The 18,851-nt window shown below is 33.1% G+C and overlaps 4 protein-coding genes and 1 long non-coding RNA gene across 13 annotated transcripts; 2 read left to right on the top strand and 3 right to left on the bottom strand.

Annotated features, from left to right (window-relative positions):
• Nucleotides 1-5,825: 5,825 nt before the first annotated feature.
• On the bottom strand, nucleotides 5,826-9,782 carry LOC123322897. Of its 2 annotated transcripts, XM_044910979.1 has the most exons (7): nucleotides 9,041-9,780; nucleotides 7,819-8,061; nucleotides 6,802-7,107; nucleotides 6,649-6,750; nucleotides 6,460-6,597; nucleotides 6,075-6,315; nucleotides 5,826-6,011 (listed from the first exon to the last, which is right to left on the bottom strand). In XM_044910979.1, the coding sequence occupies exons 1-7, from the start codon at nucleotides 9,420-9,422 to the stop codon at nucleotides 5,927-5,929; spliced, it is 1,497 nt and encodes a 498-aa protein (XP_044766914.1). In that variant the 5' UTR covers nucleotides 9,423-9,780; the 3' UTR covers nucleotides 5,826-5,926. The 2 variants fall into 2 exon arrangements, with proteins under 2 accessions (XP_044766914.1, XP_044766915.1); XM_044910980.1 differs by lacking the exon at nucleotides 7,819-8,061 and having other exon boundaries at nucleotides 9,041-9,782.
• LOC123322899 lies at nucleotides 8,151-10,273 on the top strand. The gene is made up of 3 exons (XR_006539227.1): nucleotides 8,151-8,875; nucleotides 8,965-9,109; nucleotides 9,806-10,273. It is a non-coding gene; the product is annotated as an uncharacterized LOC123322899 (long non-coding RNA).
• Nucleotides 10,015-14,223, bottom strand: LOC123322894. 6 transcript variants are annotated; one of them, XM_044910973.1, is made up of 7 exons: nucleotides 14,028-14,045; nucleotides 13,315-13,867; nucleotides 12,265-13,277; nucleotides 11,197-11,298; nucleotides 11,007-11,144; nucleotides 10,660-10,900; nucleotides 10,015-10,406 (listed from the first exon to the last, which is right to left on the bottom strand). In XM_044910973.1, exons 3-7 carry the CDS (start codon nucleotides 13,202-13,204, stop codon nucleotides 10,271-10,273), a joined length of 1,557 nt encoding a protein of 518 aa, XP_044766908.1. In that variant the 5' UTR covers nucleotides 13,205-13,277; nucleotides 13,315-13,867; nucleotides 14,028-14,045; the 3' UTR covers nucleotides 10,015-10,270. The 6 variants fall into 6 exon arrangements, 5 of the variants coding, with proteins under 5 accessions (XP_044766908.1, XP_044766909.1, XP_044766906.1 ...); XM_044910974.1 differs by lacking the exon at nucleotides 13,315-13,867 and having other exon boundaries at nucleotides 11,197-11,333; nucleotides 12,265-13,245; nucleotides 14,028-14,223; XM_044910971.1 differs by lacking the exon at nucleotides 13,315-13,867 and having other exon boundaries at nucleotides 12,265-13,245; nucleotides 14,028-14,175.
• Nucleotides 14,224-15,146: 923 nt separating this feature from the next.
• LOC123315441 (zinc finger protein 525-like) lies at nucleotides 15,147-17,671 on the top strand. 3 transcript variants are annotated; one of them, XM_044901142.1, is made up of 7 exons: nucleotides 15,147-15,305; nucleotides 15,359-15,617; nucleotides 15,696-15,858; nucleotides 15,930-16,099; nucleotides 16,164-16,425; nucleotides 16,534-16,691; nucleotides 17,410-17,671. In XM_044901142.1, exons 1-7 carry the CDS (start codon nucleotides 15,192-15,194, stop codon nucleotides 17,427-17,429), a joined length of 1,146 nt encoding a protein of 381 aa, XP_044757077.1. In that variant the 5' UTR covers nucleotides 15,147-15,191; the 3' UTR covers nucleotides 17,430-17,671. The 3 variants fall into 3 exon arrangements, with proteins under 3 accessions (XP_044757077.1, XP_044757081.1, XP_044757071.1); XM_044901146.1 differs by lacking the exon at nucleotides 17,410-17,671 and adding an exon at nucleotides 16,756-17,160 and having other exon boundaries at nucleotides 15,674-15,858; XM_044901136.1 differs by lacking the exon at nucleotides 17,410-17,671 and adding an exon at nucleotides 16,756-17,160.
• LOC123315458 (vesicle transport protein USE1) lies at nucleotides 17,662-18,737 on the bottom strand. Its single transcript, XM_044901155.1, has 3 exons — nucleotides 18,719-18,737; nucleotides 18,571-18,635; nucleotides 17,662-18,308 (listed from the first exon to the last, which is right to left on the bottom strand). The coding sequence occupies exon 3, from the start codon at nucleotides 18,304-18,306 to the stop codon at nucleotides 17,683-17,685; it is 624 nt and encodes a 207-aa protein (XP_044757090.1). The 5' UTR covers nucleotides 18,307-18,308; nucleotides 18,571-18,635; nucleotides 18,719-18,737; the 3' UTR covers nucleotides 17,662-17,682.
• Between the last annotated feature and the right edge of the window lie 114 nt (nucleotides 18,738-18,851).

The following is an 18,851-nucleotide window of genomic DNA, read 5'->3' on the forward strand; positions in this document are numbered from 1 at the left end:
GAAGGAAAAGGCAGACACTTCTGGACGCAATTTCCTTCAGGAGCAAGGCCAGGAATTCAAATTAAACTTGAGGTTATTAGTCTGCGGTGTGACGGTTTCGCGGTGTATGATAATTCCTGATTGTATCGCGTAAAAAATCCTACATTTTAATTAAAATTTTTTGCTACGACTCTTTTTCCATTTCCTCACAATTAATAACCAAAGTTGAAAATTTTATTCCATGGTAAGAGAAAAGCTCGAATTATCTTAAATTTTAGATTTTGCATTTTCGTTGACCACTCTCTGCACTCACAATGAATATTCATTACTTTTGATCGGAGAGTTAAAGTTAATTATGATATGATGTTTTTTCATCGAATCTCCTTTCGAATGAATATCTTTTCGAGAATTATACCAAGGAATTACTTCCAGATATTGCATATCAAAATCATGATATTCATCAATCTCAACAGGAGGTGATAAATCAATATACCAAATGTAAATGTTGAACTGTTTATTTTATCCCAACGAAGACTAGGATTATGGACTCCATTATCTCCAACCGAGCTTCTTCACCTTAACGCTATTAGCATACTCTAAAGCCCAGCCTGTGAGCTTCTTCTTATGATACTAAATTCAACCGAATATTCCACCGGAATATTTCTTCATCATATTGTTCCGGTGTTTCTTCGAGAATTCCTGAGGCATCCAAGCGTTCTCTCTTTCTCGGAATCTTAATTCGCATTGAATTAATAATTGAATATGGCGTGAGAAACCTTCAAATATACCTACAATATATACCTATTGTATTGTCACTACATGATTCTCACTAAGCGATGTTTGACAAACTCTGACATTCACTATTTAGTGAAAATAGCTGCGAACATTATAAATAATTTGAAAGATGCAGTTAAACATGTAACTAAAGGAGCATCATGCGAATAAGTATTCCTAAACATATCATCCTCTTTAACTGCATATACCTGATTTCCAACTGTTTTTCATATGTCTATTCAATAACTATATAGAAAACAGTTTTTACGGAAATTCGGAAATAGATTTATTCGTGTGAAGGGATTGTTTTGGTGGGCTATAAGGATACATTGCTAATGATACTCTGGATGACTGTTTTGTTTGTATATTATCTAACTTTTTAACCTTTGATTTCCCTAATTTCGCATGCAGAATTGATAAATCGTAATATTTTCATTCAATAATAATGATATCAGATATCTCTGTTGTGTCACATCGAAGCACCATTTCGAACATTTTCGCAATCCTTCGTGACTCTTCTTCGCTTGGCAGAACAGAATCTGCCAGAATCTATCTAGTTTAAATTCTGTAGAAATCTTTTAAACGATATTAAGAGCCAAGGGTCATTTATCAACTTGATCGCATATTTCATATATTCGGAAAAAATTATTTTTCTGGAGTCCCAATTAACCTTGAAGTGGGCCAGTAACTGGGTTAGTGTCCTCTAAATATGTACATACATGCGTTCAAAACTTCCCAACTTCGGTTTAGTCCTCTGGTCATGTTCCTTACTTTACTTTCTAATCAATGAGTATAGAGTTGGGGATTTCTCTTATCTGAGGGGTATCTACATCAAATTTTCATAAGAATCTTTAGAAATTCATAATGCAATGAAGGGTCAGTCATATTCAACAATTCGGGGTAAATAAATAATGCATTCTGGATTATCTATATCAATCTAATCTGGAATACCTATGTAACAATCAATGCAGTACGACGCCATTGTTCCACAATCTCATCTAAATCGAAGCTAAATTTATCGTCGATCTCTACATTAAAAGCATGAATATTGCAGTTCAATCAAATGTCGAAGCAGTGTAGCAGTATGAATATTCAAGTGGAGAAATGCGATGGACAACAGCATGCACAATAACTGGATTTGATTAGATTTGAACTTACTATACTTATTTGGAAGTTATTTTTGCCTACATAAAATAAAAATTACCAACAGAGGTTAAAACTTCAAAATATAGGTATAGGAAAAAAAAAAGTATTCTATTTTTTGATACTCAAATGTAACGAATAACAATCGCAAAAATTAGAACTTCTTGATTTTAGAATGGGTACTCAAAATAAGGACTAAGCTATATGTAGATAATAGAGAAACCTTAATCTGAAAACCGCCACTGATTAAAAAAAAAGTATTCGTGTGCTTGCGGAAGCGAAACGGAAAATACCGACCGGATTTCGAAGCTTGCGGAGGTATGGAAGTTCCATCAAAGGAAAAATCCTTCTTATGTAGATGTTACTCGGCATTCATCCCCTTAAATATGTATATTAAGGATAAATCCTTGGAATCCTTCGCTTTGATACGAATGATGAAATAATCAGAACGTCTGAATCTGAAATTTCTTGAACACCTCAAGAAAACGAATATTTTTATCGTTCCACTGAAATGGAATTTGCTTTTCTCATCTTATCCAACAAAATATTTCATTAAGGGATGATGAATTATGGACAAGGATTCGGAGTTCAGATGGTCATAATATTTAGGATAAACACACATTATGGAATGTTGTTAGTTTGATGTTTTTATGGACGATGAATCTTCCGATATGAGATTTGCTGTCTCCTTGAATATGCTAATAATAATAAAAATTAAGAAAAGAGAACAAAAATCAAAAAGAACTCCCCAACGAAGTTTCTCAGAAAATCTGGAAGAATCTGTGAAAGTCTTTCCCTAGAAAACGTATTATAATTAATAAAATTTTCAATTAGGGATTTACATAAATTTTAAATTCTCACGAAATTATGGCCGAGTAGAAACAGACGCAAAACTTGGAGTTATTAAGAATGGACGGAAAAGAACTGAAATAATTGCCTATTTATGAGGTTTATTGATGATTAAATAACGAATTAAGGTTCTAATTGACGATATTTTAATTTGTCAACCTCGAATCGAGATTTAAAACAGGAACTTAAATTCAATTAAATATTTTATGATAAATATTCCATTCACGGCACTACCACTAACGCCACTATGTAGTAACATTCCAAAGAAAATAGAAAACAATTGCAGACAATTGTTGTGAGATTAGAACAGAATAATAACCAACTATTTCATGTCACATATTTAGCGACCTTTCGTAGACTTTTTCATCTTCTTCTTCCGACTTTATATGAGCTAGAAAGTGTAGGGTAAAACTATAAAGGATAAGACAAAAAACCAAAAAATGTACTTAATTTCTCTAATTTGAAACACAAGCCGTCTAAATGCAACAATAGTATCTGCATTTCAGTCACAAAATGACAAAGAAGACAGGAATATGAAAAATTGGTTCTGAGAAGTGTTGGGGAATATGTAGCTAAGTACATAGTTTAATCTCAACTAGAGTCCGTTTTCTATAAATACATCTTGAACTACGTAATATTCAACCAAATTAACCTTGCGCTATACTCAGAACTTGAAGATACTTATTGAAGGAAAATCGCATATGAACACTTGTCGGATACGAATGAAGGTAATCAATTAGGAAATGATTTTCCTTGAGCAGAGCGGGATCTTCGAGTCAATTGTGTGCTCGCCTGCCGGTAGATTGTCGCCGAACCGAGTTGAAGCTTTAACTGATTCGATGACTTTCCTTTTGTAGGATTTAATCCTTTGCTGAACCGGTTTCAATGGAGATGAATTTCTGCCCTGTCTCAGTGTTCACGCTTTGAGACAGATGAATAGGTACTTTGGATGCAGGGAGGAGTTCCGAATATTATACATATATCGGGGTTTTAGATACTGAGAATCTGCACATTGCGATATTGAATAAAGCAGATTAAAACCATTTGATAATATTTTAATCGTCACAGAAATAGCAATATCTACTATTACATATTTCCTAATCTTCAGATTGTTCAAAGTTCATGCGCCTCATTGAGGGATAATTTCATTTAAATGACCTCTGCCACGAAACATTTAAATTTAATTCAGTATCAAAACTATCTCCCCTTTATTTTTCAGTAAGATTTCCTATACATCAAGAATATTCACAATATCACAATTTCTCCTGAAATACTTTACGACTGAGGCTGATTTCTTCAATTTGGTTGAAATATTGCATTATGATTCAAAATTCCAGATGTCAGTTTTTTATCACTTCCTTACGTCTCAAAAATCGATATACTTTTCAAACTACTACGTCTCGATGTTAATCTGGACTTTGGAATGGGACTATGAGTAAAACCGACAATTTCATCATCCGTGAAAAGCGATCGAATATGCTTCGGTGCCAAATTTAGAAAATCAAAGTGATTAATTTCGTGGCCGTTTCTCGGTTGGTAGATCTTCCTGTGATCGCCAGATCGAATAATATTTACATGAAATTAATATGGGTGGTGAGGTATCTGAAGGAATCATCCTGAAATCCTTCAGTTCCTCAAGCTTATGTGATCGGATATGAAAAAATGTCTTTGATGATCATATAATCGCTTTTACTTCTGAGAGTGAAGGAATTCAGATGGACTAATTCGATTTAAGGAATATTCAAAATATTCTTCATGTGAAGATTGAGAAAAATTAATCTGCAGTGTGATATAGTAGCACCATTATAAGAGATACATTCATTAAGCATAGGTACTAGTATGCAATGAACAATGAACGGCATTGACTTAGTGACCTTCAAGTGATGTACCTATTGATAAACTTCCTCTCTCTTAACTTCGTTTATCCTCGGTACTCCTCGTACTTTGGTGTAATAAACTGCGTGGTTTTTTTTTACCAAAAAGAAGAACTTTTAATCCTGCTCTATATATTTCTAAATGAAATATGAACATTTTTCAGAATCACGTCAGAAGTTTGAGGCCATTTGGATTTGTTTCAGTTCAATTTGGCGAATCTGCCGCTACTATTTTAAATTACTTTTTGATGCATCTGTTAATGCAGAAATTTTCAGCATCATTCAAAAAATAGACCAGTTCGTATTTTTATTCTCGGCAATATCGTTTCTATCAGAAAACAATGTAGCCAAGGTTGATTATTTTATTCTACTTCACCGATTGCCGTTCCCAAGAATGAAATTTCCAATTCGTCCTTGCCATTTATTCGTTTTCTTTCATCCAGAAAGGAACAATGGTAAATGAGATTATTGATGAGGAACTTTACAAGTCCGCAACAGACGGTTTCTTTGTGTGGCACGGTGTCGTTTCTTTTCTATGTCGGATGATTTTAGCGCCTCAAGGAAAACCTAACATTGGATTTAGAGGAAGGCTCTCTATGCCTCAAATACTTCGACGTCGTTCCATCAGTCCAATTCATGTAACTGAATTGGAACGAATAAGGCGCAATGAAGAAATGTTTTTACCGAATTATATCGAATACAGCTAAACATATAACCAAAAGGAAAAATAAGGAAAACGAAGAATACTATTTTAAGGATTGTGGAACTTCCTGGTTAGTTCCATTTTGGCCAATGATATATTTGTTCTGCTTGTATTATTTTCTTTCTGCTTGGAGCTATCTATTTTCGTTGATGAATTCAATAAAAGACATACAAATAGAAACCACTCAAAAGTCAGAGGAGGATGAACCAGATCTTTGAATTGCACATACATTATGGAAGTATGTACGTTTCCCTCTTTAAGAATACCCTTTTTCATTAGAAAATTCAAATTCGCCTTATTTAAAGAATCATATTTTGCAGTCAAACAATATTTCTTCCGATTCTAAATATTTTGCCACCTAATTAGTGAATCCATGAAAAAATATAACTCGAGATTGCATTTTTCAAGGAACACTGGGGAGTAGATGTTGGGGTGTAGTATTTCAAGTGAGTATATCCGTAGTAACCTTCAATAAATCTTTCAGGTCAAATAAAACTTTCGCATAGTTATCAAAAAAATATTTATTTTAGCGAAACCAATTCTTATATTTCATTTTACGCATCTGGATACAAGTTCATTATCTTCATTTTATCCCTTCCTCTTTCTAAGAGTCTCCGTCCAAACTTTGTGGAGTCAATTCTAATTCTACGTTTCCAGTTTTGTGCTTCACCGATTGATCAAATAGCCATCTACAATATAAAATGCATATAGTATGTATATAGGTATTTTTGTAGAATAAAACCAAAACTTACATGAAGATTATAACTCCAACAAACTTCAAAACTGAAGAAAGTAAAAAAATACTTCCAGCAAATACATGCATTGAATTTTTATAGAGCAGCGTATAAACTGATCCAAAAAACAGATGCGTTAAGGACTCGCTAATTTGGAATATAGAATTGGTCTTTCCAATCTCATGATTTTGCACCAGTTTTGACATGAGAGATCTAAGAGCGATCTGAGATGTTCCATTGAATAAATTCAAAATAGCACCTAAAAATTAGAAGGTGAGTATTTCAACATTGCAAATTGGACTGAATAATCAATAACTAATAAAACTTCATAGGCTGAAGGACTGCGGTCGATGGCCGATAAAGACCACCTGTTGTTATTATTATTAAAAATTCATGGACGAACCTGCACTGAACCATATACCATCTCCTGCGATCGCAAATACAATACAAGCAATTATTGAACTCGTAAACGAAAGGATACCCAGTGCTTCGTCTTTCCATTTGAAATATTTTATTAAAATCAGCAGAACCAGTAGAGAACCTTCGAACATTTTATAGAAATTTAAGCTCCCAAAAAACGAATAAAACTTACCTATTATCTCAAACACAAACTGACCCGCATAAAATAGGCAATAGTGCCAGTAATTCCAGCCAAATCTAAATTTTGTATAGAGAAAAAAGACTGATTGTTCACCTACAAACATTATCGTTCAGATTCAACAAAATCTTCGAATATCAACTTAACCTTTCAAAGGTCCGTTGACAATCATTATGAGTAAAACACAAGCAAACAATCTCAATCTTCTATTACATGGTCTTTTAGATAGTAAAACTCGAATTGTGTGGAAAAAATGCTTCATTACGTATAAGTCCTCTGTAAATTTTATTGGTGCTTCCTTCAGGTCACGAAATTCTTCCTCCATGTCGGTGACAATTATTCTTCTTTCTCTGAGAATATAGTACCCATATACGAAAGAAGATAGAATCATGAAAAATGTTGTTGTGTAAGAACCGATAAATCCAAGAAGATTCAGAATGATACCACTTATTCCTAGAAAAACTTAGATCAGTCAAATTGACTTTTGGGGATTTTCCTGTTTTATTGTTTTGAGTGATCTTTATTAAGGGGAAGTAGTAGATACATACGATTCGGGATCAAGACGATCGACCTCTGAGGAAATCTGCCACATCTTTGAGCAATAGCCTGAATTACGAACATTTGAAAAATAAAAATTACTACGCGAACGCGAGAGGTAATATTAGTAATATTCATATTTTCAATTTCCCTGAATTTCAGCGTAATATTGGTATATATCACTATGAATATTTTTGCAATATATAAAGAATTGAATCGTCGATGTCTATCGCAACTATTTTTTTCTCATAAAAAAACAACTTCATTGGAAAAAAAGAAGCAGTTGGTGGCCTAAAAACGTCTTTTAACTTCAATTTAAAAAAAAAACAAGGCTTTACGTACAAAATTGGAAAAGTAAATTAAGAACTAGACCTAGTGAATGCCGTTTTTGAATGGAGATTCTTGAGGTATTACAACTACCTACTTTTCCTCTTAACTGATAGCGAACTAGTAGAAAGAGCTTTATCGTCTTTTTGGAACACTGTTGTCTCCATGTATGAATACATACTATACATGTAGGTATGCATTAAATAAGTTGAATACTCTTTAATACTTCGGTTTAGGCGTTTAATATGGTAATTGAAACTTCAACCAATACGTATAGGTACATTGTATTTTGATACATACCGAATCCTACGATATATGCCAATTTTTCAATCGTAGAAACTCCACCTATTTTCATTGTCAAGCTTTCCTCACTACTACATGTGGCAACATAACTATAAACACCTAAGAATAGACAAGGGAGACCCCCTGATATGGCCATGGGTAAACTGTATGCCAGTGCCGTTAACAGAGCAGGTAATTTATGAGAAAAAAGTGAATTGGCTATAAGAAATGCAACTGCTATCAATTCACCAATTATAGGTCCTGAAAAAAACAAATTCATAATTTTTAACTGCTCCAAAATAAATGATAACTATTGGGTAAAGCTAATAATTATAAACCAAATTGACTATAGAATGCATGAGGTTTGTTTTTACACAGAATTTGGAATACTTGTCCCTCAACAGAAATTTCCTAGAAAGACAATATTAATGGTGAAATAATTTCTTCATCATATCTGCAACGATGTCACTTCGAAGAATGTCATTTCGAGATGGAACTAAAACACATTTCAGGTTCGAGATATGTAATTTTTGAAAAAGTCCAAGTTTCAAATTTTGTAATAGGTACTTATGACAGGGGTTATTTTTGATCTTCTTTTTTCGACAATTGTGGCACAACCTATTTCTGTGTTAATTCAGTAAATTGTAGTTCTTGTCTGTTAATTATTCAAATTCAACCGTCAACCAGAAGTAGCAAAAACTCAAATATTGATTTTATGTCCACATCACCCGTTACTTCAACGATTGCAAAATTGTCGCAGCCATTCTTATCATATAGCGAATTGTGCAATTATGCTCTGAGTGCATAATTTTGAACTCGCTACAATAATACCCGAAGATTATTATTCCCTGTCAAGATGAATCGACAAATGCGCGGTTTTCAACAGGAATCTCGCGATGGCATGTAGACGGGATCTACTGTGCTATCTCGACTCGCGCGTAGCGAATCGCGCGTTTCTCGCCTCATCTGGACAGGCTAATTTTACCAATAGAATTCACTGTTGTTGCCAATTCCATAAGATGGACACTAGTGCATATTATGAACTAAGAGAGATTATTTCAACTACCTATGAAAGGTACATATTCAGGAAGACGAAAGTAATATTAGATTATAATTTTTTGTTCTTATTGGCGTATTATTTGCCAAATTAACGTTTTTTTTTAGATAATGATCAATAGGCATAAGAGCAGTTACTTGATTTTCATTTTTTCATTGGAATATATTACACGAATAGACTCACCGAGTATACAAGGTCTTCGTCGATGCTCTCCATCGCTCCAAGATCCAACAAAAAGCATTATAATAACAGGTATTACTCCATGGACCAGACTTTTTATGAATAATATGTCAGAGGCTAACTTTTGTACGGAAGTTTCTTCAATTTCGGTATAACCCGAAGTATTTTTCTGCATTATTGCATCACATACAGATTGATTGTAACCAAGATTGACACGACATGATTCTTCAAGTATCAAATTTTGTGTAATTAAAGTATTAATGGTTGAAGGAAGGATGTATATTAGAACCAAAGGTTCTACTGTAATACTAGATAGGCTTAATTTGAACTCGTTAACACCATTATGGTCAGTTTTTTGTTGAAATATAACTTCTTCTTTCTCCATACCTTCATACCACAAAACAATAATTCAGTTCCCCCAAGAATTAGATAACAGTTTGTTTTCGAATTATGATCCTCTACCATAGATGTTTTTCTTCAGACAAATAACTGAAGTACCTAGTAGAACTAACAACATAGGAAAAGCAATCACTAAAACTTAATTTATCTATATGTAATATTCCGATTGTTGAAAACCAGAAAGGAAATTATAAATGATAATGATTTATCTACGTCTGTCATTTCTGTGTCATGAATAATCAGTTGTAGATAACAATCCCTGTAAATAAATAATGGTTTGCTACTATGAATAAGATTTTATCCAAGAACCTATTTTATCGTTATAATTTTCAAAAGTGTATTACATATTACATTTTTTATATTTTCTAGGAGTTTTCCCCAGTTAATGAAATCTCTTAGAAGCGTATTACCCCATAAAACAGGAATGAAAAAATTACATATGAACAAAAACATTAGGTAACTACTGTATTTCGTGGCTTAATGAGAAAACTGCCTAAATCCGTATCTGACAATTTTACAGGAGCAAAAATTACTAAATATTGGAAAGAGATCCGCAAAAATCATTGAATACTCAACCATTTAGTAAGTAATAGTTAACTATATTGAATATATGTAATTTGTTGCAGCAAAAATGACTTAAACCATTTTTTTTAAATAGGTACCTACAATCAGAGATAGGCATCTAAAACCCATTTTCTTCTAGAAGTGGAGAAGGAGGAGGAAATTTTCTTGGTAAAGCGACGATTTGCAGTTTCTACATCCACATCATTATTTATAAAAGATTCTTTGCATATAATAGTTTAAAAAATATTGAGTAAAAATCATATATTCACTCTATGCACTGTCTTCTATCCTTTCAGCTTCCTCTGAAATGATTCTTTGAATTTTGTTTTTATATTCACAGGAATTCCTTAGTTTTACTTTTTCTTCTACGTTATTTCGATCATTGGGAGACTGCCTATGCAAATATCTGTAAATAAACCAAATTTGAACAAAATAAATAAATTGCAACCAGTAGATACCTACTACATAGTATGTGGAATCAGAGATAAAGTTATGTACAGTTGGATGGATTTTCATCAAGTATCGACCACATACATTCAATATACTTATAGAGCTCTGTTATTATCATTAATAAATCCAACTCGATCTGATTCCAGAAGCAAAATTCAGATCCGTTCTCCGAAAATATTTTAATAAATGCTTTAATAATCAATACTCACATAAAGAGAAGCGTAGAGATAGAGTACATGAATATGGAAACAAAATAAAACGATCCTGGGAAGATTTTCATGGTATTTTTATAGACCGTTGAATATATCGGTCCAAATATCAACGGCACTAGAGCTTCGCTCAAGCCTAAAAGAGAATTCGATCTTCCAAGTTCACTTTCTGGTACTATTTTGGCCATAAGTGAACGCAGTGCAATTGGAGGAATGGTAAAAAAAATATCCGCGATTATACCTGCCAACAAAAAGTTGATAATCAAATGTGAGTTGAGATATCAAGTGGAGAAAATAGTTAGTACAAGATAAAGTATCAAATGTTCATTCATATATGAAAAGCTCACCTGCATAAAAATATTTAAAATTCGGTGCAAAAGCGTATATGACTTCAGCGATTATAACAGTACATAAAGCTAAAACGCCTATTGCAGAATCTTCCCATTTGAATATTTTCGATAGTATCACAATGCTGAATGAAGAACCTTAAAATTAGTATGCAGATTTTAATGTTTTATACAACTACTTCAGTTATACCGATAATGTCAATGAACGAATGCGTCAGGAAGAAAATACTGAAGTCCAATTCATTCCATCCAAATTTCAACCTGGTATAAAGATAACAAACTGCATTTTCTCCTGTAATCAGATCCCAGCAGATTATGAATTGATAACTGTTACCAAATATCATCTAAAGAAAAATAAATCAAAAAATCGAATTATATTAAAAATATCTCGGATAAAGTCCAAATTTTGTCCTAGTCTCCACATTTAAAAAACCCATAAAAAGCTTCGAAACTAAACGACTAATAAACAAGAAGCTGTGTTATCTGTGGCACATCTTTCGCACTAGGAGCTTACTTAAATAAGCCACTGCATGCGTCCAACCATACCTCAACTCATTTGTGTACAAAGTGGCCATTGCCACTTTAAGTGGCAATAGCCACTTTTTTTTAGATGGAACATTCTATGTTTCATTCGACATTTGAATAGAGCTTGAGAAAACGAAATCAAATATACCTATGTATATAGTTTTATGACTTCTGATTGTCCGTTTCGGATTCGGACTTATTAATAATTTTCATCGAAAAATCATCCTAAAGCCGATAAATAAAACTATGGAATCTTTCTAGCTCTGTGTTAATTAGGTACATTTGTTCAGAAGTTAATCCCATGCATGATATTATTTTCGTTGGGTATTTTCAAGTCAGTCGCCTTACTGCACCTAAACCTCACGAGCCGCCGCTGGACAAAATAAAAGATTGGATGATTTCTGGTAAGCTTTAGGTATTATAGTCGATCCTTACCATTCCACAGCAGCATCGAACAGTTACTGGTTTTTCCGAATTTTGAAACAATGGACATTATGTATAAGAATAATATAGCATAGATGTACGGGAGATTTTTGATTGTCCGATCAAACCTTTGACGGTTCGGTTGCTGAAGTGAAATCACCAGTATACATAGAATAAACTTAGATTATGGTACCCAACTGAAATTTAGTTGATGAAATTTTATGGATCATAATTTGATGCCACAATGAAATTTGAAATCAGATTTAATAATAAGAGGAATGAAACCATCACAAATGGAGAAAACACTAACCTTGCATTGGTCCCAAAGTCATAATACATAATAACAAAATTGTAAATATCCTTTTTTTCTTATCATTTCGACTATTCACAAAACAAGTTTTTACTGTACATTTGAGATGTTCTAATCGAAAAATATCCAAAAAGTTAACTCTGCCATTGGTTGTTACATTTCTCTTATTCCCTTTTTCCGCTGTAATTTCTTTTATCAACCAATATCCACACAAAAATGAAAGAACGAGCATTATCAAGCAGATAACATAAATTCCAATGAACCCAATTGGAGCTAATAAAAATCCACTGGATCCCAAACCAAGGATGAAAGCTACGTTTTGGATTGTTGAAGATATTCCTATTCTGAACGTTTTATTATCATCATCACTCAAGTAACTTATATGACTGTAGACGCCTAGAAATAAGCATGGCCATCCCCCCATCAGTGCAGTAGGAAGGGAAACAGAAAAAGCGGTAAAAATCACAGGAATTTCTTCGAAATATGCAGTATTCAATATTAACAAAATCACAGCCACAATTTCGCCCAAAATGGGTGCTAATATCAATGGTTTCCTGCAACTATGTTTGTCACTCCAAGAACCTAAAAATAATAAAAGACAAAAAGGAAATAATCCTTGAATGAATGTAGAAATTGCAGACAATTCTGTAACGTAGTTCTGTACTCGAGCTTCTTCAACTTCGTAGCCCAATATTCTTCTTTCTGATAGAGCATCACAAACTGTATCGTTCAGGCCAAACTGAACCCTACAGGTTTTCTCTAGATAAAGATTTATAGTAATTATCTGGTATATGGTGGATGATAGTATGCATAATAAGAGAGAAGGTTCAATTGTTGTTGAGTTGAATATTTTTTTAGCACAACCAGCTTTATTTTCGCTTTCTATATTCAAGTTAGGTCGACGACATAGTTTATTTTTTCTCGCTGTTTCTTTATTCATAGTTTTGGTACAAACTTTGCAGTTTTAGATGGGGAATCTACCTGAAAATAAAATGCTTATAAGATCAATCTGAACCTAGTTCTACCAGAAAAACAGGGGTGTTCTTGAGATAGGTATTCATATTTTTCCGAAACATATTGTAACAAATAACTAGAAAATACCATGAAACAAGTGGTCTTCTAAATCAACCTTGGAAGTGAAGCTGGTTTTGTTTATTATGATTATTTCCTACTGAGAAAAAGGACTATCTTTACACATAGCTTTATATTTCTCTAAATGCATAACGTATGGTCCGACCGTTTTGGGTTGGGAAAAAATTCACCTGATGAAGATCATGTCATGTCATGTCATCTAAATTTAGATTTAGAAATTATTCGGTTTCAGTTTCAAAAAAAGTCTCATGAAATATTGTTCTTTTACAACGTATTTATAATCTAGTTGGGAAAATGTTGAGAAAAGCATGGTCAATATTTATCGGGATCAAATCATAATCAAGTGAAAAACTTATCTCAATCGGCGGATGAGGCTGATGAACACTTCCACCACCGCTAGAGTCTCCTCCCTCATATCACTAATCAAAATCTATTAGGGAGAGTGATTTTTTTCTCACTCCTATTCATTATTAATCCTGCATATGTATAGAGTTGGGGTAAAGTATGATACCTAAGTAAAGAATATAACCTTTGAAATAAAAAGCAGCATATTCTACTTCAAGCCATACGTTTCTACTTTATGGGAATACAATTTTTGCGCATATGCGTGGCAGCAATGGACGGAAAATTGAAAAAAACTAGGCGAATTCAAGAGAAGAATTGAAACTTACAGCTTTCAAGATCTACACTGAACACTATCGCATTGATACTTATGTGATGAGATGGTTCGCTACAGTCACAAGTCGTGCGAGTTTCAATGTATTCAGTCAATAATAATAATCTGGAATATTCATCGTCCAGGTATATTACGAAACATGATTCTCCGAAATCTACGAGAATTAATTCTTCGACATGAGCTTGTACTTCCCCAAGTACCTACGTATGGAACAAAAGGTACAACGGCGAACTATTTATGATTATTTAGTGTCATCCAATGTTCGAGATAGGTACGATCGTTTCATCTTTGCACTTATTCCAAACCATTTCTTTTCAATATTATATTAATATCCTAATCAATTCAACACTGGCAATGATTTCATATAATGGCCTAATGCCTATATTTTCATTGGTATCCGAGAAAAGTGCAATTTTTTCCCACTTCCCGAGGTACCTATTGACCTAACAATCGAAGCAGCATAAAAAAAACTTCGAAGGGCCCTCTATTATTACAGAATCTATAAAACTGATGAAATTTTCGAATAAAAGCTTGCTTTTTTCTTCATAAACCTCCGCTGCCGTGATCATATTCAAGAAAATATATTCCTCGATGAAGATTATACGGCATCTGCTATTATTATTATATGCTTGTTGTTATAAATTAGTAGGTAATCATTTTAATATTTCAATCTGATCTTCGTAACCTTGTTTTATAGAAGAAAATGAAGACTGAAAACGAGTTCAATATAAAAAAAAAACGAGATCAATATAAACAATATATTCAGTATTCACCCTTCTTCTTTACCTTTTCCGCTTTAAGACGACACAGGTGCTCTCCAGAGACCGCCAGGTTCCGCTTTTTAAAGCGCCTTCAGCATCATTGAAGACTGACATCATGGCTTATTCCTCTTTGCTTATTCGCTAAAATAGCACCGCTTAAAAACCAGTCTATGTTAAAAACGCTTCACGCGAAAATATGGCTCTAACAAAGAGTAACAAGTTATTATTCTTTGGCTCTAACCTAACCCAGAGATATAGAATCTATATATTCTATATATTCTATATCTCTGACCTAACCCAACTCTGTGGTGCTGTGCACAGCCGTCACTCGTCTATGCGTCACTCGTCAGCTCGGTCAAAAAATGATTGAATCAAGTGATTCCAAGTGCAGATAATATATGAATAAAATGAACGACGAAATATGTAGAACTTGTCTCAAAAATGGTTGTTACTCGACCAGTATATTCGATTTCAATTTATTTGAGAAGCTCATGGAGCTTTCAGCAATCTCAGTAATGAATAATATCACAATAACAATATCACCACTACTATCACAAGTTTTCAGATTTCTGTAGATGACGATTTACCTGTTAAAATTTGTAATGAATGTGTGGAAAGTATCACAAGTGCTCACAAGTTCAAAACTCTTTGTGAACAGAGTGATAAAATTTTGAGGACAAATAAAGAAATATTGTTGGAGAATACATGTTATAACTCGGAAAAGGACACTTCAGATAACAAAAACGTGTTGCTGGCAGAAAACAGAATTTCAGTACCAAAAAATGTACGAGAAATCAAATCCGAAGCTTTCTCCAATGCAAGTCGTGAGTTATTTCTTACAAGCCGAACTGCTGATTGAAATTGATGAATCTTTTTAAAGAAATATAAAAATTACATTGCAGACAGTCCTAGTGATGCAGTTGAGCTTGCATGTAATGAGGATAATGTGGACTTGAAAAAATCTTGCACAGAATTTAATCTCAAATCAAGTTCATATATTTGCACATTTTGTGATAAAGTATTTAATGATATCAGAATATTGAAACAGCATAAGAGAATACACAGGTAGGTATATGGAAAACCCATTCAAATAATAATAACTACATTATGCCTAATCTTCTAAATATGTTTTTAAGGTTCAAACAGAAATACTGCTGTGAATACTGTGGGAAAGTATTTCATATCGCAAACGATTTAAGAATTCATACTAGAATCCATACTGGGGAAAAACCACATGTTTGTAGAGAATGTTCAAAAGCTTTCGCAGATCCAAGAGCACTTTCTTGCCATATGAGAACTCATACAGGTAGTATAGATTATCCGAGATATTGAAAAAGTGGCTTGAATTCTTGAATAAATATCTTTCATAGGTGATAGACCATATGAGTGTAAAGTTTGTGGTAAAAGCTTTGCTTATTCTTTTGTCCTCACTTCACATTTGAGGACCCACAACAATGAAAGACCTTACATTTGCACAGTTTGTGGGCATACATTTGTTTATGCACATAACTTACTGATTCACTCTAGGACCCATACTGGAGAAAGGCCATATGAATGCAAAACTTGTAATAAAACTTTTGCCTCCAGTTCAAATCTTAAAGCACATCATTTGACACATTCTGGAGAGAAACGGTTTGTATTTATACATACTTCAATATCAAACATAAATTGTAAATACAAAAGACCTAACACCCTTATAGAAGAGAAGAAAAGATGAAACATATTAATTTCAAATTTCAGTTATGTTTGCTCTGTTTGTGGAAAAAAGGTTGCAAGGTCTGGTGACCTAAGAATTCATATGAGAACACATACAGGAGAAAGGCCATATAAGTGTTCAATATGTGATAAAAGCTACAAAATGTCATCTCATCTTACTACTCACATGAAAAGCCATACAGGTAATTTTACTATTCAATTTTCATTGTGAAAATATAACAAATTCTATCTAGATATATATTTCAGGAGAGAAAAATTTCCATTGTGAAATTTGTGGCAAATCCTTTGTTGATAAACATCGGCTTGATAATCATTTAGCAACCCACACCGGACAAAAGCTATACACTTGTAAGACATGTGAAAAGACTTTCTCACATGCTAGTTCCTTGTCGGCACATAAAAAGTCCCATGTTGAAGACCAAAACAGTTCTCTATTGAAATAGAATTTATTAATCTCTGAGAGTTTTTTCCTCACTAATATCCTTCTAATTTCCTCCAAAAAAGGTTCATCCTATGCATATATGCAATTCCACAAAGTTTTTTGCAATTTTGTTATCACACAGGATATTACAGCAGATTTCACAATTTTTACTATGTTCTTCATAGAAAACTTTGAATCCACTCTATCAATAATAAAATCGACACAATACAAATTTACATGATTGTCTTCTCTTCATGATGATGTCAACCTTAACTATATCACATTATATTTAGTCAAAATTCTAAGTTAGATTCGAAATCTTCTCTAAGATACCCAAGAAATGTAGCACACACAGATAGTTTTGCTCATTTTTTATTTAAAAGGTTATTTCTTGTAAACAGAATTTTACTCATTATGATTTTTCATAACTATTGATGAATAATATTGCTATTTTATAAAATAAAATCTAAATTTCATAGTTAACTATATGACCATCTGATGAGTGAGTTGTGAGTTTACCCAACCACTCATTGAAGTAATCTCCTGTGATCCACGACACCAACTGAAGAACAACAAATGTGTTGAAAAACCACAAGATGGAGAGTATGGTAAAGCAAGCAATATCTAAATGGTATTTAAGGAAAATAAGTTCAAGGCAATATGTCAAATTATTTCTTATGTCTTTCATTTACTCCCATTTATAAATTTAACCTTCAACAAAATATATTCACTTAAAAAAGAGAGAACACATTTTAATATTTCTTTTTTGTTACTTTAATAAACATCACCGTTGTGAAAAAGACAAGCATCACCATAAAAAGCATAACCCACATCCAGCACTTCCAAGCTCTTCGGGAGTGTTCTTCTAATTTGTGTGATTCTACTTCTAATTTAGCCTTATTCTGTTCTGTTATCACAGAAGATCGAGTCAGAACTTCTGTGTCTTTCTTTATTATTTTATTTGCCAATTCAGATTGTTCTTTCAAGTTTTTCGTTAAAGCAAGAATGTCATCAGTAACTTTCTGTTGAACATTATCATTATAGTTTATCAACTCATCTAAGTTATCACTTGAAGCTGCTTTATTAGTAGTACGATGTCGGACATTCAATAAATCATTCCTCATACTTTGATAATTATCTATTTCAATTTCTTCTATGACCATTCCCAATTCATTCTTTAGTGCCTTTATCCTGTTATGATAGTTTCTAATGGAATTATTAGAAGGCTCTATTAGCTTCTTCACTTCTACTAACATTAACTCTAAAGAAGTAATATACTTGCTAAGTATCTCATCTTTTCTATCACCTTTAGAGAGAAGTTCACATTTTGCTAATAATCTGCGTAGGTTTATTTCTTGCCTGGATAATAAACTCATGTCTGCAATAGAATGAGAAATATTGAGCTTCATCAAAGCCTCTTCTTATCTTTAAAATAATAAAGCATTAAAGGATACGAAACATATGCCTCTCCCACTTCTCTACCATATATAATTCTGTTATTAGCAAATATCTGAAGTACCAATAATTAAGGAAATTATGCAGTAGCTTGAACATATTATTAGATTGTTCTACTACTATCCAGAATTTCTAATAATATTCAGGTAACACTAGAAAGCACGTGAAAAATCAGATTTATTTACCTTTAGTCACAGGAATCTACAAAGAAATTTTGTTATCTATCTATGCTTCTTTTGACAGCTGCAGCCATAGAGAAAGCACAGCCCTCTAAGTGTTTAAGAGGGCTGTGGAGAAAGGGAAAGAGACTTTTCTCTTGTCTCTGGCTGCAGCGTATATTAGTGTTCTGTGGCTGCAGCTGACCACCTTATCCATCTATCTTTTTCAAAAAAAAAAACTTCTCTCTCTCTGTTAGGTCAGAGACAGTTGTCTCTGGTTAACTCTCTTCATCCAGAGACATTTGTTC

Source organism: Coccinella septempunctata, chromosome 1 (genome assembly GCF_907165205.1).
Source record: "Coccinella septempunctata chromosome 1, icCocSept1.1, whole genome shotgun sequence".
Classification (NCBI taxonomy): Eukaryota; Metazoa; Arthropoda; class Insecta; order Coleoptera; family Coccinellidae; genus Coccinella; species Coccinella septempunctata.